This window comes from Alosa alosa, chromosome 1, assembly GCF_017589495.1.
Source record: "Alosa alosa isolate M-15738 ecotype Scorff River chromosome 1, AALO_Geno_1.1, whole genome shotgun sequence".
Lineage (NCBI taxonomy): Eukaryota > Metazoa > Chordata > Actinopteri > Clupeiformes > Clupeidae > Alosa > Alosa alosa.
This window is the reverse complement of record NC_063189.1, coordinates 38,590,833-38,606,006: the sequence shown is the minus strand read 5'-3', so window position 1 is coordinate 38,606,006 and position 15,174 is coordinate 38,590,833. Positions and strand designations below refer to the sequence as shown.

The 15,174-nt window shown below is 40.7% G+C and overlaps 1 protein-coding gene across 3 annotated transcripts; it reads left to right on the top strand.

The window, feature by feature from the left end:
* The first annotated feature begins 36 nt into the window (after positions 1–36).
* On the top strand, positions 37–15,096 carry acot11a (acyl-CoA thioesterase 11a). 3 transcript variants are annotated; one of them, XM_048250813.1, is made up of 16 exons: positions 37–106; positions 992–1,204; positions 2,643–2,712; positions 3,454–3,514; positions 3,609–3,710; positions 4,024–4,171; positions 5,519–5,675; positions 6,253–6,372; positions 9,289–9,427; positions 9,561–9,616; positions 10,869–10,935; positions 11,217–11,300; positions 12,020–12,153; positions 12,667–12,798; positions 13,118–13,244; positions 13,578–15,096. In XM_048250813.1, the coding sequence occupies exons 2-16, from the start codon at positions 1,027–1,029 to the stop codon at positions 13,734–13,736; spliced, it is 1,734 nt and encodes a 577-aa protein (XP_048106770.1). In that variant the 5' UTR covers positions 37–106; positions 992–1,026; the 3' UTR covers positions 13,737–15,096. The 3 variants fall into 3 exon arrangements, with proteins under 3 accessions (XP_048106770.1, XP_048106778.1, XP_048106763.1); XM_048250821.1 differs by lacking the exon at positions 37–106 and adding an exon at positions 268–370 and having other exon boundaries at positions 5,525–5,675; XM_048250806.1 differs by lacking the exon at positions 37–106 and adding an exon at positions 268–370.
* Positions 15,097–15,174: the final 78 nt, after the last annotated feature.

Below are 15,174 nucleotides of genomic sequence, written 5' to 3'. Positions count from 1 at the left end.
GTTTGCTCAGAGTTAGTGGGCTGTGTAGACTGGACTACTGGACCGCGTCAGTAGCCTAGCGAGTGGTTTGCTGTTGAGGAGAAAAAAGGAAAACGACGGCAAAAAGGTAGGCTACTTATACAAGGCCAAAAACTATTTTGATTATTTGGGTTTTATCATAACACAGCAACTGAGAGAGTAGATATAGTGAGTAGCCTAGGCCGTGCGCAATTTACATGACATCACGTATCCATAATACTCCTGGCAAGCCAGGGAGGGGCTTTGGGGATAAACTACCTTTCCAGTCATTCAGTAAACGCACTCGATACATACATAGGAACCCAATGCAGAGAAGCAAACTTTTGGACTGTCCACTAAATGCATCATCTAGGTAGGCTTGTATACATTTGTTTGTTGAAGTGTTTTTAATGGCTAAACTTGCTTTCGTTGGGTACGTGTGGATTAAACTGGCCCAGCCCATCAAAAGTTGTTGATTTTTGCCGACAGCCCTTGAAGTCTACCTGTCTTTCCAGTGTTAAATCTTTTCCGTCGGCTACTTGTCCCAAATATCCGTAGGCCTATCAGGACGTCTTGTTTAGTCAACATGTTGTAAACTAAAGCTTGGGCTGTTATCTACATTTTCAAACATTCACACATTAACTCACCGATAGCCTACAAATATGCATCAACAATCGCTGTCATTTTTAAACTGCTCGCTAATAGATTGTTTTGATTTTAGTAATGGATAGCATGTTTAGACATGCAAGTGAGGAAGGTGTAACAGAAAAAGGACTACCGGTATTTCGCAATAGGGCGCTAAACGTTCTGAAGCTTTGCGACTGTTGGCTAAACCAATAAAGCATGGAGAGGGCAAAGTGTCTATTGTGTAGGCTACTGCGGCGTGATGTAGGCTATGTACACACACTCACACACATGCCCTCTTTGGTAGGCTACTTTCTCAAATCCTAGTTTTTGAAGAGATCACAAAATATCCCTCATTCAATTAATGTAGGTCCTTGGAACACCACCGTGTAGAGGTTTACAAAGATGAGTTCTTCAAATGGTACCTGGGCCAAGCTGAAAGACCTTGCCCAGGTGGAAATGTACAGGAACCCCACAGAGGTGAAGAAGAGCCAGATTGTGATGCCCTGTCACGCCAACCACTGCCAAGAGCTGAGTGTGGGACAGCTACTCAAGTGGATGGACTCTACAGCCTGTCTGTCAGGTGAGGCACAACCCCCCCCCAAGTACAATGCAGTTTTGTCTCCAAAATACTGAATTTTTGCAGCAAAAATGCAGTGCGATGCATTTTTTGTCATGTCCAAAATACTGCAGAGAAGAATTCTTCAAAAATTGCAGTTGACACTTTAAATGACACTTGAACAACTGCAGTTATTATTTGTAAGGGTCGTAGGCAAGTAGCCTATAAGCTACTTGTTGAGGGTTATGAGTTGCTTTGGTTCGCTTCATGGTTAAGTAATATTTTGACAAAATGTTTTTTTTTTGCCTAAATCATCATCATTCAATTTTTGGTTAACTTTTTTGTTTTTGAAAAACCTGAAAAAAAAATACCATTATTATAAGAAGATGACGATATGCAGGCGTGGGAGAATGAGTTTGCCATGTTTGGTAAGCTTGTTGTCTTTCCAGTGACTATTTTAGTTATATGTTATTAAGTATATCTTTAGCAGCATATTTTGAAGTGTATTCAAGTAGATATTATATTTATCAAGAAAACCTTCGAATGTGACTGCCATTTACTCCCTTTCAGTAGACTCAATACTTGGCTGAACACAAGGCCTATATGTGCATCCACATGTCCCCTGTTTTTAAGAAACAGCATTGCAATGCATTTCTTGCAATGTGTGTGTGTGTGTGTGTGTGTGTGTGTGTGTGTGTGTGTGTGTGTTAGTGTAATCATAGAAATATCTGAATACAGAATCACAATAAGCTGGAACTATGTTAGGATATGTATATATATATAGTCTCATATGGTGGTCTCATATGTATGTGATGTGCAGTTCTTTTTGGAATCGAGTATTCTAGCGATTATTTCATTGATTAATTGAGTAATCGGACAAAAAATTATTTGCAATTTGCAAGTGCAATTTATTAATATGCACAACAAATGTCCTGCTGTTTTAACTAGCTAATACATTAAATCAGGTAACATCAGTGTTTACGTTGCCTTGAGTTGCCGGCTACGCTTGGTGAGCTGGTAACAACTGGATGCTTTCGGCTTAGATGTTGAATCATCGTTGACGTGCTGTTGTAGTACGCTGGTTCTGCTTTGCAGTGGACACATTGCACCTTGTCTACACAGCTTCGAGGCAGAGAATTTTCCTCTACCATTTTTTGTAATCGAATTATACGAATTACGGTACTCGAGTAATCGTTTCAGCCCTATCATATGTACGTGGTCTCCCATGGTGGTCTCATATGGTGGTCTCATATGTACGCGGTCTCATATGGTGGTCTCATATGTATGCAGTCTCATATGGTGGTCTCATATGTACGCGGTCTCATATGGTGGTCTCATATGTACGCGGTCTCATATGGTGGTCTCATATGTACGCGGTCTCATATGGTGGTCTCATATGTATGCAGTCTCATATGGTGGTCTCATATGTCTCCCATGCTTTGTGTTTCCTGTGGTGCTGCAGCTGAGAGACATGCAGGATGCCCCTGTGTCACTGCCTCAGTCGATGATATCAACTTTGAGCGCACCATCGGGTGAGTATGTCACGAGTGAAAATGCCATGCCTGAAACACCTTTCCTTCACCATTCTTCTTATTGGTCTGTTTGGGAGAGAGGGTCTACTCTCCTAAAAGGATTGCTCCCACAATATGTGGAGTAGTCTGAAGACTGTTTGCCACCATAAAAGTTATATTTGCCACCATAAAAGTCCTCCTTACAGTTTAGCCTAAGACATGATTCTCCACCAGCACGTGGAAGCATTTGATCAATTACAGAGCACACCCATCAACAAATATGTAGGCTTTTTCAGTGGCATCTGTTTCAGCTGAGAAGCTGCTGTGTCTGTGAAGTGTTGTTGAAGTTTTAATATGCTGTAATAATGTTGGTGGAGGAGGCTGCTGACACAGCATAATAGGCTGATTCCAATGATTCCTCCACAGACTTAGGCAGATGTAGAGCTGCTCCTTTGAAACAAGCCCCTTAATTAGTGAATGCACCCTCCCTCTCCCCTCCAAAGGGGTTGGGACTGCAGTAAACACAAACGACTCTGATTAATAGGCTGTGGTAGTTCAATGGAGCCAGAGGTAAAGCAATATAAACACATCGACTGGAACAGATGCCATCCTCCCAAATGTCACAAGGAGATGGGCGGTACATTTTAGCGGAGAAGTGTCATCTAAAATCAGCATCTATTTATTACTTGGGAGAAATCTGTTATTGATGATATGATATTGAAACCCCTCAATGAATTTATGCTCTTATCAATTTCTTCACAGGGTTGGACAAGTGGTCAATATTAAAGCCAAAGTGAATCGAGCGTTTAACTCCAGTATGGAGGTAAGAGTTTTTTAAACACACATGTTACATTATAAATCACAGCTACTCTATGGTATGTCCTTAATGGTTTATTGTGCTTGCCTTCTGGTTTCAGGTTGGTATTGAGGTGACCTGTGAGGATCTTTTCAGTGGAGGCTGCTGGAAAGTGTGCTATGCTTATGCCACCTTTGTGGCCAGACCTCCAGGAGGTGGAAAGGTCAGTGGGATTTCACCTGGGCAAAGACACCCTCTCTATATCTACTGTTGTGAATTTTTACCTCATTATATCCCTGTGTGCAGTTCTGGTTTGCCATCCTGTGGTTATCATTATATATTCATATATTCACTTGTTGTGTGTGTGTGTGTGTGTGTGTGTGTGTGTGTGTGTGTGCGCGCGCGATTATGTATGTATGTGTGTGTGTGTGTGTGTAAATGCGTGTGTGTGTGTGTATGTGTGTGTGTGTGTGTGTGTGTGTCTATGTATGAATGTGTGTGTGTGTGTGTGTGTGTTTGTGTGTGTGCTGTGTCAGGTACACCTAAGGCAGTTGGTGCCACGGACTCAGACAGAGCAGGCAGAGCACAGCGTTGCCGCGGAGAGAAGACGGATGAGGCTCATCCACCACGACATCATGACAGACATTTTAAACAATGAGTCCTTCCAGAAGGGTATCACAGAGGGTACGAGTATGACAATGAGCGCGTTTTCCAGGAATAAACCGTTTTGAATCAGTTTATTTACGATATTCCGTTTAACCTGTTTACATGCAAGTAGAATGTCACGTTTTGAGCATATTCCTGTTTACATAGCAATCAACATTATTCCGAATAAGTCAGCGATACAGCCCACATATAGGCTCCCAATGTCATGACGAAAATCTCCGCTGGTGGAATTCCCTCTTTTGGCTGAATAATACAGCGTCTTCAGGGTCTTCCACCTGTTTTTCACTTCTTCAGGCATATGTTGATAGCCAGCCTCATTAAGTTTTTTACAAATCTTTTTAAAAACGTCGCTATAACGACATTTTCTCCCGTCGATGAACTCCATGACATTTGCATGATTGTAAGACATAAGTTTGTCTCCTTGCCTTTCCAAAAGTGTGAGCGTTGTTTTGCCATGATTAGGAAAGTGCTTGAGAGACAATTGGTTCATTTTATCCTAATTCCTCTTAAAACAGGCATATGCTAGGGTGTGCAAATGGTTTATTAGTAAACCAAATATGGCCTTTTTCGGTTTATTTCAATGAGAATAAGGTCTTTACAAGACACACACATATTCGGTTTATTCCCAATAAACTTATTCAAAACCGTTTATTGGCTGCATGGAATCACGCTCTATGACACAAAGGATATGAGTATGACTATGACACACAGGATATGGACTGACGGCATGAAGGTTAAACAGTGCAATAACAAACAATTGAGTGTCACAGAAAGGGTGTCTGACAGTGGATTGAGCTTTAGGCAAGGCAAGTTTATTCATATAGCGCATTTCATACACAGAGGCAATTAAATGTACCTTTCCTAATTAAAAGCAGAGAAGAGTAAATAATAAGTACAAACAATAGTTTTTAAAAGTCAGTATATCAAATAATTGAAAGACATCTGTGATCTGGTACAGTTGAGTTGAAAGAGAGTTTCAGTTCTCCCAAAGGCTTCCTCTGTGTGTACACACAGACGTCAATGTGCCCGTCACACAGGCTGTAGATCAGACTAGTCATACTCTGGGAGGTTTCCATTCACTCATGTCTTCGTGACTCATTTCTTTCCCTGTGGAATTGCAGTGTCATGAAGTCCCTGTTTTTGCTAAATGTATTCAGATGCCAGGTTAAATGGGTAATTATGCACACTTTGCATAATTGTGTTTGTGTGAACGTGTATGTTTATGTGTGTGTGTGTGTGTTTGTGTGTGTGTGTGTGTGTGTGTGTCTGTGTGTGTGTGTGTCTGTGTGTTTGAGCGTGCGTGCGTGCTTGTGTGTGTGTGTGTGTGTGTGTGTGTGTGTGTGTGTGTGTGTGTGTGTGCCTAAGGGGCAGGGAGTCAGGACCTCCAGGAGGCTGTGCCCACAGAGCGGACTCGAGTGGAGAGTGTGGAGCTAGTACTGCCCCCTCATGCCAACCATCAGGTCAACACTTTCGGGGGTCAGATTATGGCCTGGATGGAGAATGTGGCTACAATTGCTGCGAGGTGTGTCACATGATCAAACATGATCATGACATTCATATAAAAGCCAGGGTTTACCACTGAAATGGAGACACTTTTACCCTATAGCACTTTGAGATTTATAAGTGTGTTATAAATAAAATGTATTATTATTATAATTGTTATTATTAGATAATAATTAGAAAGTATATTTGATTGAGTGGCTGTTACTACAGCTCTGCTACACACTGTTTCAGCAACCCTCCTCCTAGTAGATATTTATCTAAAACTGATACAGTATACAAACATGTCATGGGAGTTAATGTTTACCTGACCGTTCCTTTGACTGGGTGAATGTCGAATCACAACTAGCCATTGCTCTATGGAATGCTTTAGTGTTGATTTTTGTATTAGCCATAGCCACTGGTCTCTGGCTTCAAAATATCTGGTGAGATGCACAGTAGTTAGTTGATGGCATTAGCAAGTTCCTTATGCATTCTATAATGTCCAGGTGCATTAATATGTAAATATGTTGTTATTATGAAATATAGAATACGCAATGGATTAAATATTTGGCAGTGACTCTTTTGCATTTCTGGCTATTTGTTTGTCTTCTCGGCAGTCGTTTATGTAATGCTCATCCCACACTGAAGGCTATTGACATGTTCCACTTCAGAGGGCCGTCTAGTGTTGGCGACCGTCTGGTGCTGAAAGCGATCGTCAACAACACATTCAAGCACAGGTTGGATTGTCTCTCATCATCCACTGAAAATACTTTTTAAATTGCTCTTGTCTGCTCTTGGAACTGTACACATTGAGAGGGCCAGACCAAAAGCACGCCATCTAATTTCACCACACTTTTGTTTTGTAGAGTGTTACAGTATAATTGCCTGTAAAGTAGGGGTGAACGATTATGGAAAAAAATCTAATTGCGATTTTTCTCACCAATATTGCGATTGAGATGCGATATGCGATTATTTTTAAGTTCTTTATCTTCTGTCTTATTCAACAAATATATTATTCTATAGTATGACTAACACAAAATTAGATAAGTTAAACATAAACTGTTCTTTCCTGGAGCCCAGGTCTACTGTATGTTATGATGGCATTAGGTCATTGAATAAGATTGATAAATGAAATATTTTTTATTTAACTATTTTAATCACATTAGTAGACCCATATTTGTTGAACTTCCAGCCTTGTAAACATTTAATGATTCTTATACGTTTCTATTGTGTTTCTATTTCATGTAGATATGATCTTTCATTAGTTAACAGTTAGGTCTACATGCAGTGGCACTGACACGGTTTCTCCTTGTCCTGTGCTCTCCATACACGCGCGCGCACACACACACAGACCCGCTCCTCTCCTCTGTAGGCTAGTGGTGTGCGATACTGTAAAATTTGGTTTCGATCCAATACCAATTAAATATAGGGCCAGTATTGTCGATACCGATACCAATACTGATATTTGTAACTAAAAGCAGTTTATATACTTTTATGTAGGGTATTTAACAGTGTGTTATGATTTATGACATGAATAAAACATCAATATGCTAATGATTTTATGATTCCCATTGTTAATAATTTACAAACATTTCAGCAACGAAACATTGCAAAGCGGGAATGCAAGATGTGAAAGGAATGGTTTGCTTGACTGTAGGCTAGCCCTTGGTGAAACAGGAACAATGCATTTTGAACAAATTGAGAGATATTGGAAGTGAACTGGAATTAAAGTATCGATCCCATCACAATGGTATCGATCCGATACCAATACCAATGTTGGTATCGATACTATCGATATTTGGATCGATATGCCCACCCCTACTGTAGGCTACTTGCACGTGAATTGGAACAAACTACTGTAGATTGTTGCAGCGCAAATAAATGTGGCCGAATGACCGTTCCGCTTGGTGTTAACTAAAGGTTAGCATCAACACCGCAGCGCAATACGCATGCATGCAAATTAGCTAGTTCATTAGTTTGTTCATATCACAACAAAGCCAATCGCGGAGACAAACCTCTTTAAACAGGCAAAATTATCAGCAGTTAGCAGCATGTATGTAGCCTAGAGCCTTAGCTGGTAAGCTAATGTTAGAACAGCTGGGGTTTTGGTGGTTAGCTGTGTCAACTACTTGCGGATAACATTATGCATCAATTGCATCACCTGTGAGATGAAATGTTTGCGCCGCCAACCCCCTTGGATATTGAAAATGCCCCCACTGTACTCCAGTAAACAATGTCCCCAGTGCACAGGTGCATGGCTGCTGTGCAGCCTAAACAGTCATGGAGTTTTAATCGTCAGCTGGACAAGTGAATGCCAGCCAAAGTAGCAGCACAGGGGAATTATGAACTAGAACCAGGGACATGGCAGGTTCGAGCAAAAGGTAATGAAGAGGTTTATTTTTAACCAAAGTAGCTCTACTGATCAGACCTTTCTTGACACTGTTAGCTGGTCCTTTTGTTTACGTTTTTTGCTTCTTCAGTGGTCGGTGTGAAGAGTCAGTGGCGCGTCGGCAAGCGCAAGTGCATTTTGGTGATGTCACATATTACGAAGCGTAATCGCAGCCTTTGCGGTTTGAAAATCGTGTTTCATCATATTGCGATATTATCGCAAATTAGGGCTGTCAAAATAACTGATTAATTTCGATTAATTAATTTGAGAAAAAATAACTGATTAAAAAAATTAGTTCAGATTAATCGATTCCGTATGACCTTTGACCCCGAGCCGTTCTAGTCAGTAAAAATTAGACTGTAAAATGAAGGAGATAGAAGAAAACGTGCTGCCTGGATCATTGATTGGAACATTTACTTTTAAAAAACGGCCTGATGTTGTTGATAAAAATAAAGTGTTGAAAATAAAGTCCTCTGCAATGTCTGCAGCAAGGAATTTGCATATCACCGGAGTTCATCAACTCTATAATCGCACATCAATGCAAAGAAATAAGTGTTGACATTGAGGGGAGTGTTAATTTATTTTCATTGTGTCCCCTAGGTTATATCTGTGGCCTGAAATGCCTTGTAAAAAAAAAAAAAACTTCTTCCCGAAGCACTTTTGAATTTATTTCCTCAGCATATTAGGTCATATCATAGATTATTATGGCAATTATTTGAACAGTGAAAATAATAATAAAAGAGTTTTTGAACTTTAATGTCACTAATGCTGATTTTACAATGATTCATTTGAATTTAAATATTTAAAATACTTTTACAGCAAACATTATATATGCGATTAATTTAGATTAATTAATCACAGAGTATGTAATTAATTTGATTATTTTTTTTAATTGATTGACAGCCCTATCGCAAATGCAATAAATCGTTCAGCCCTACTGTAAAGCATACTGCAGTCATGACTCTTAACCTGGAGACACTTGAAATAAGGGCTGGAAAAGGTCTGACAGTGTTGTTCGGTGTGAAAAAAACACATTATCCATTTAAAGAGTTTGGTCCAAACATGTAGTCATTAAGACATTAGACAAGGAACAAATCCTGTCATTTCTAAAAGCAGTGCAACATGGTCTCTTCTTGAATGCTCGTTTTAAATCCTTGTTGTCAGTGTCACTGAGAATTAGAAACATGGACACTAAATGAGTGATGAGTCTATTATTTGACTTTGCGTTTGTCTCTGTCTTTTCTCTGTCCGCCCTATTGAACAGTATGGAGGTAGGGGTGTGTGCAGAGGCCTATACGGGGGAGGAGCCACTTCGGCACATCAACAGTGCCTTCATGACATATGAGGTGCTCGATGAAGCGGGGAGGCTGCAAACTCTGCCCCCGATAAGACCTGAGCCAATGGTGAGGGGTCAGATTTCAGGGTTCAGAGTTCATTACAAGCAATCCAACCAGTCAGATTTCATATGACATTTCTTACCAAGCGATCCACAGAGACTACTATCAGTAACTAATAACTGGTGTCCTTCCAAAACAGGAGGGACAGAGGAGGTACCAGGAGGCCATTGCAAGGAAGAAGATCCGACTTGACCGGTGAGACAGCTTAGTGTGAAATTAGTTGTCATGAATGTGAGAGCAGAGCATTTCTGAAAGAGATGTCACCGTCTCGTCATACAAACTCCTGGCAAGGGTTGGGAACCGAAATATTGGAATTGAATAGAATCAATAAAAAATAACCAGAATCGTGTCTGATAAGAAAGGACCGGAACTTAGACTAATCTTAAAAATATATTGAAAAATTAAGAAATTATGAAAAAGTTGAATTTAGTTCTGCCTATCAATTCCTGAACACAATAGCTCCTTTATTATGGCAAACAAAAACAAGTAAAGACATTTATTTTGAGACTCTCCGAAATGGCAAGGCCTAGCAGTTATTTTAATTAGCTGCTCTAGATCGATCTATATGGTCTTAGTGTTTTAATGCATGCTTATGGATCAATACTTGTAAATAAATATTCACTTTGTGTATGCTCAGTTAAGGTTTAGAACATAAACGACTCCTGGAATAAAGAATAAAGACATATTTATATTTTGTCTAATCTATTTTCTTTTACTTGAAATGAGGAATTGAAATGAGGAATCGAGAGGAACTGGAATCAATTAGCAGAATGACAATCGGAATCAGAATGGGAATAGATACAATTTGAACGTTACTCCTGGCACTACACAAAACTAGACAGGCCTGCCATTCTAATCAGTTAGACTGTTGTTGCACCTTTCGGCATTAAGATGGAGCCGTAGAGTCGCTAATAAAGGTTTGATGAGCATAATGCCATCCCTTGTAACATCTTACTTTGACAGCATTGGTTAAGAAATGAATTAAATCTAATTTAATAATCACACAAATCAATGAAATAAATTAATTGATTTTGTGTGGAGATTTAAACACTCTAGTTGTTTGTATCATGTAACATGTAACAGTTCTCTGTATGTGTAATCTACATTACATGGTATTGCAGTATACTCCTTTTGTCTCTATGGAGTCTCCCTTAAATTGTGTGAAACCACATCAACATTTTCTAGGCACAGCATCCCTTTATTCTATAAGATAATATTTACAAGCATAGATTTGACTGGCTGTTTGCAATTTTCACTCCTTGGCTCAAGGGCATTTCAGGTCATTTGTACATGCTGCTTTGTACTAGATTCCATTTCCACCAGTGCCTTAAAACTCTATATTGTCTATGCGCAAGGTAATACCAGGGGTGACTTCCAATTGATCCTCCTGAGTTTAGGAAAGAATATGTGATCTTTTCTTGCCTTAATCATTCTGTGACCTTTTCAGGAAGTACATTATCTCCTGTAATCAAACAGAGATGCCGCTGTCTGTCCCCTGGGATGCCAGTAACCAGGTACTGTTACAGTGTAAGGAGCTGTGTGTGGAGAACGTGACAAGAGCTGACCACTTGAAGTCCCACACTAGCACTTGCATTGACTCTCATAGAGCTGACCAATACTATCTGCCTCTCAGTCTACTCTCTAATACACCTTTAGTCTCAGTACAAAGATTGTCCTTGGTCAGATTTGTATGGGCTGCATAACTTCACGATATAAGATAACCTTATCTTTTTATGATAGTCAATAGTCCATTGTGTACTTGCAAATGAATGTCTTTATGTATGTCTGTATGCAGGTGTACCTCAGTTACAACAATGTCTTTGCCCTGAAGATGCTGGCTGCAAGAGACAACTGGGTCCTAAATCATGAGAAAAATCAGGTTTGTAATTCTCACCGCACACTGATATGAAGAATAGATGGCATGTTTTTGTCAGGATTTGTAGGACCTTGACTGTTATCTGTGCTCCAGAGTACACTGATACTAATCTCTGAGATGTTATCTGTGATGAGTGACGTGATGACATCATGGAATAAGATGATACTGGTGTATGAACTTGCACCATCATAAACAAAATAAACTTTCCAAAACAATTACACTTGACGATAAACTGAGAACAATGGCTACCATGTTTTTGGCTTGGGTAAATTCTCAAATAAGGAATGTGCTCATGACAGCAAAACAGGAAACTGTATAGTAAAGCTTGTACAGCTGTTCCCCAATAGATCATCTTCACTGACCCATGCTAAAACGGCACTTAACTTGGGTGTCAATTGATGATGGACTACCTTTTTCTGAGCATTCATCTGTCACAGTCATGTCGGTTTGTCCTATACAACATTCGGAAGATCAGACCTAACAATATGACGTACAACCTCTTGTGCAGGATATACTATGTAGAGTATAGTGTTGAGAGAACACAACGTAGACACCTCTCTTTAAGAGGAATAAAATTGCACGGATTAACACCAATTTAGAGGGTTTAATAATAAAGCAAAATAATCTTATCTTTTTTAGATAATCATTTTATTTGATAACATAATAATTGAATAATCCCAGGCCATTTGTAAGGGCTGTAATGTTGTGTGTTGTTCCCCCAGGTCAGCCTATACACACTGGAGGAGGACCAGTCCCTGTGCTTCAGAGTGGAGGCAGAGGTGGAGGTGCCTGCAGCCACGGCCTTCCAGCTGCTCTCTGAGCTCCGCCACAGGCAGGAGTGGGACCAGCACTACAAGTAAGGCAGCGCCATGTGGTTTTAGGGCACCGCATCACATAAACCCATTACACACAGGTGAATACTGTGCTGAGAAACACTGTTCATGCAGAGAAGAGCTAGCTTGGCATTACCTGTCATTATCCGTCATTGTTTCACTCTATGACATTTGTTCATTTTTGGCATAGAAATGTCTTCCATAGGAATCCATTTGGGTTGTAACGAATAACTTATCTTTTTGAAATTATAGGGAAAAGAATTAGATTACTTTTCCGCTCACAGATCAAGTAGAGATTGCTCAGATCAAGTTGAGAGGTAGGAGTTGTCTAATAAAAAGTGAATCTACAGTCTGACAGGGCTATCAAACATCAGATAACAAGGCAGTGGAATTTAAAGGTAACATTTGTAGAAAATGTTTTATTCACTCAGCATCATCGTTTCCTTTAAGACACATTGCTTTCTATTTACAGCTGAGATAAAGTTAACTGCACAAAGCTCAGTCTGATGTCCTTTTCTGTTTCCGTCCCTCTGAAGCTCGTGTGAGTTAATAACTCAGGTCAATGAAGATGACAGGCTCTACCGCGTGGTGACACCCTCAGTCAGCGAGGTCGGTAAAATCCAAGACTTCATCCTTCTGGGATCCAGGAGGCCGCCATGCGATCAAGGGTGAGCAACATGGAGACCATATTAAAATAGGTCATCTTCACCTTATCTTACCCTAACTGGATTTAAAGCTATACAATGTAGTTCTGTAATTCATTTTGATGACATACAATAGGGAAAATGGAATCTCTGATATTGTATTAACGTTGTTGCGGGTAGGAGCATGACGCATGAAGTTTCTTTTAGTTTTGTTCATAAATTGGGTACTCCCTTTGTGATAAATGGGTACCCAGTACATTGAAAATTGACGACAAGGAGTTTTCATTAATTGAGCTACTGTAAGTGTGATAGGAACTGAAGTTATTTTGATGACGTTTCCCAGGGACCCGTACGTGGTGGCACTCCGCTCCATCACTCTCCCCACTCACCCGCCTACGGAGGACGTGAACCGGGGTGAGGTGCTGTGTGCCGGCTTCACCATATACGCGGTCTCTAGCAGCGTGGCCAAGGTGAGTCAGTGTAGCTATCAGCAAGGCGATCACCACAACGTCTGTGTGTCTCACTCACCCTACGCGTCCCCTGCCATCAGGCTTATGTGCCTATAGAAAGAGCTCAGGTTCCAGTTGATAAGTTGACACACTGCTCTGTGAGTAAGAAAAGGGTCTTACTGTGTCTGATGCCCCCCCAGCCCCTTTCCCATGTTACGAGCCTAAAGTCACTGCTCTCGTTCAGAACAGTAAAAGTCAACAGGGTGACTGTAACTATAAATATAGCCTACATACCAACATAATGTGGGATGTCTCACAAAGCCTAATCTGATGGCCTCTCCTCTCCCTTCCTAGATCTCCTACTATAACCAGGCCAGTGCGGAGGTGCTGCCCTACATCTCCACGGACATCGCAGGTCTCTCCACCAGCTTCTACTCCAACTTCTGTGCCTGCAGCCGGTTCCTGCTAGAGCACAAGGCAGAGGCGCCCATTCTGACCTCTACGCCCTTGTGAATACGCGTGGCTCTGCGCCCATTCTGGCCTCTACGCCCTTGTGAATACGCGTGGCTCTGCCACCCGTACGTACTGTATGTTCACGGCTATCCAAACTTTTCTTATCTGTAGTATCCCGTTGGTGGAACACACTACCAGTTGCTACCAGAGCAAGGATACCCCTCTCTATCTTCAAAAAAAACTCCTGAAGATCCAACTCCTCTGAGAGTACTTCCTCTCCTAGCACCACTAACAACTGGACATGGATTTAGCACCACTAACAACTGGACATGCATTTAATCGCGACCCATATATATATATTTTTTTGCGCTCAAGCCAACGGATACAGTAAGTTACATGGTAAGACATGCAAAGTGCCTGTAGGAATTGTTTGGACCATGCTGGTGCTTGCCATTACATTTGTCAGGTCTTCAACTCTTGATGTCACCTTTCAAAGTACTCGACAGGTTTGTCTTTGACAGGGGTGCTTACTGCTTAGTTTCCATGTGGCATTTTGTTTTTGATGGTTTCATGGTCTCATTTGCCAGCAATTCACTGCACGCCACACACTGGGGTTTCTATCCTATTTTGTCCTCAATTTAAGTCAATCCATATCCTACTTCAAATATTCAGGGTTGTAGCCTATTTGCGTATATCTCTAAACTGATGTCTAACATGACCTGTCACATTATCATTGTCTATGTCCATGGCAATGGCTGACAAACGAATTCTATCAAAATAAAGGTCCGATATTAGATCTGATAAAGCAGCACTTAAAAATGGCGTTTACAAACGGAAGTTTGGGAGGAGCGTGACGGAATTTGCCACGCCTCCTTCTTCAATCAGTCAGGTTATTTATTTGCAGTCTACCTGTCGAAGTTACAGCATCGGTGCTACTCCGCTCACAACCCACCACCTCCCCTTATGCCTCCCGTCTTCCATACTTAAAGAATAAGGGGGTGTATGGCAGAATTCTGCCCGACTCCTACCTGCGCAGTCGACTCTGGCACGATTCCGCGAAGCCCATCAGGACCATGGCCAGAGACCTCGCCAAACATGCTCTTCTATTATGCTTTTATGTATTATGCTTTTATGTCTTTATGCAAATTCAGGAATGGAAACTAGTGAATTATACTTTTGCAGTCTGTGAATATGGAGATCCTGCACTTAATCAGTTGGTAGTTCAGTTTGAATGATACCAGGATAGGTCTATATGTCAAGGAAAGATGCTGGGGCTCTTTCAGGGATTTCCAGGATATTAGGTTCTGAGTTGGCCTGTAGTGTAGACTAACATCTACACTTAGTATGAACAGTGTTGCCATAGTTACCTTGAAAAAGTAATCTGATTACTGATTACTCCTTTAAAAAGTAACTTAGTTATTTACTGATTACTTGATTTTAAAAGTAACTAAGTTAGATTACAAGTTACTTTATTAGTTACTTTCAGCAGCTGCCGACA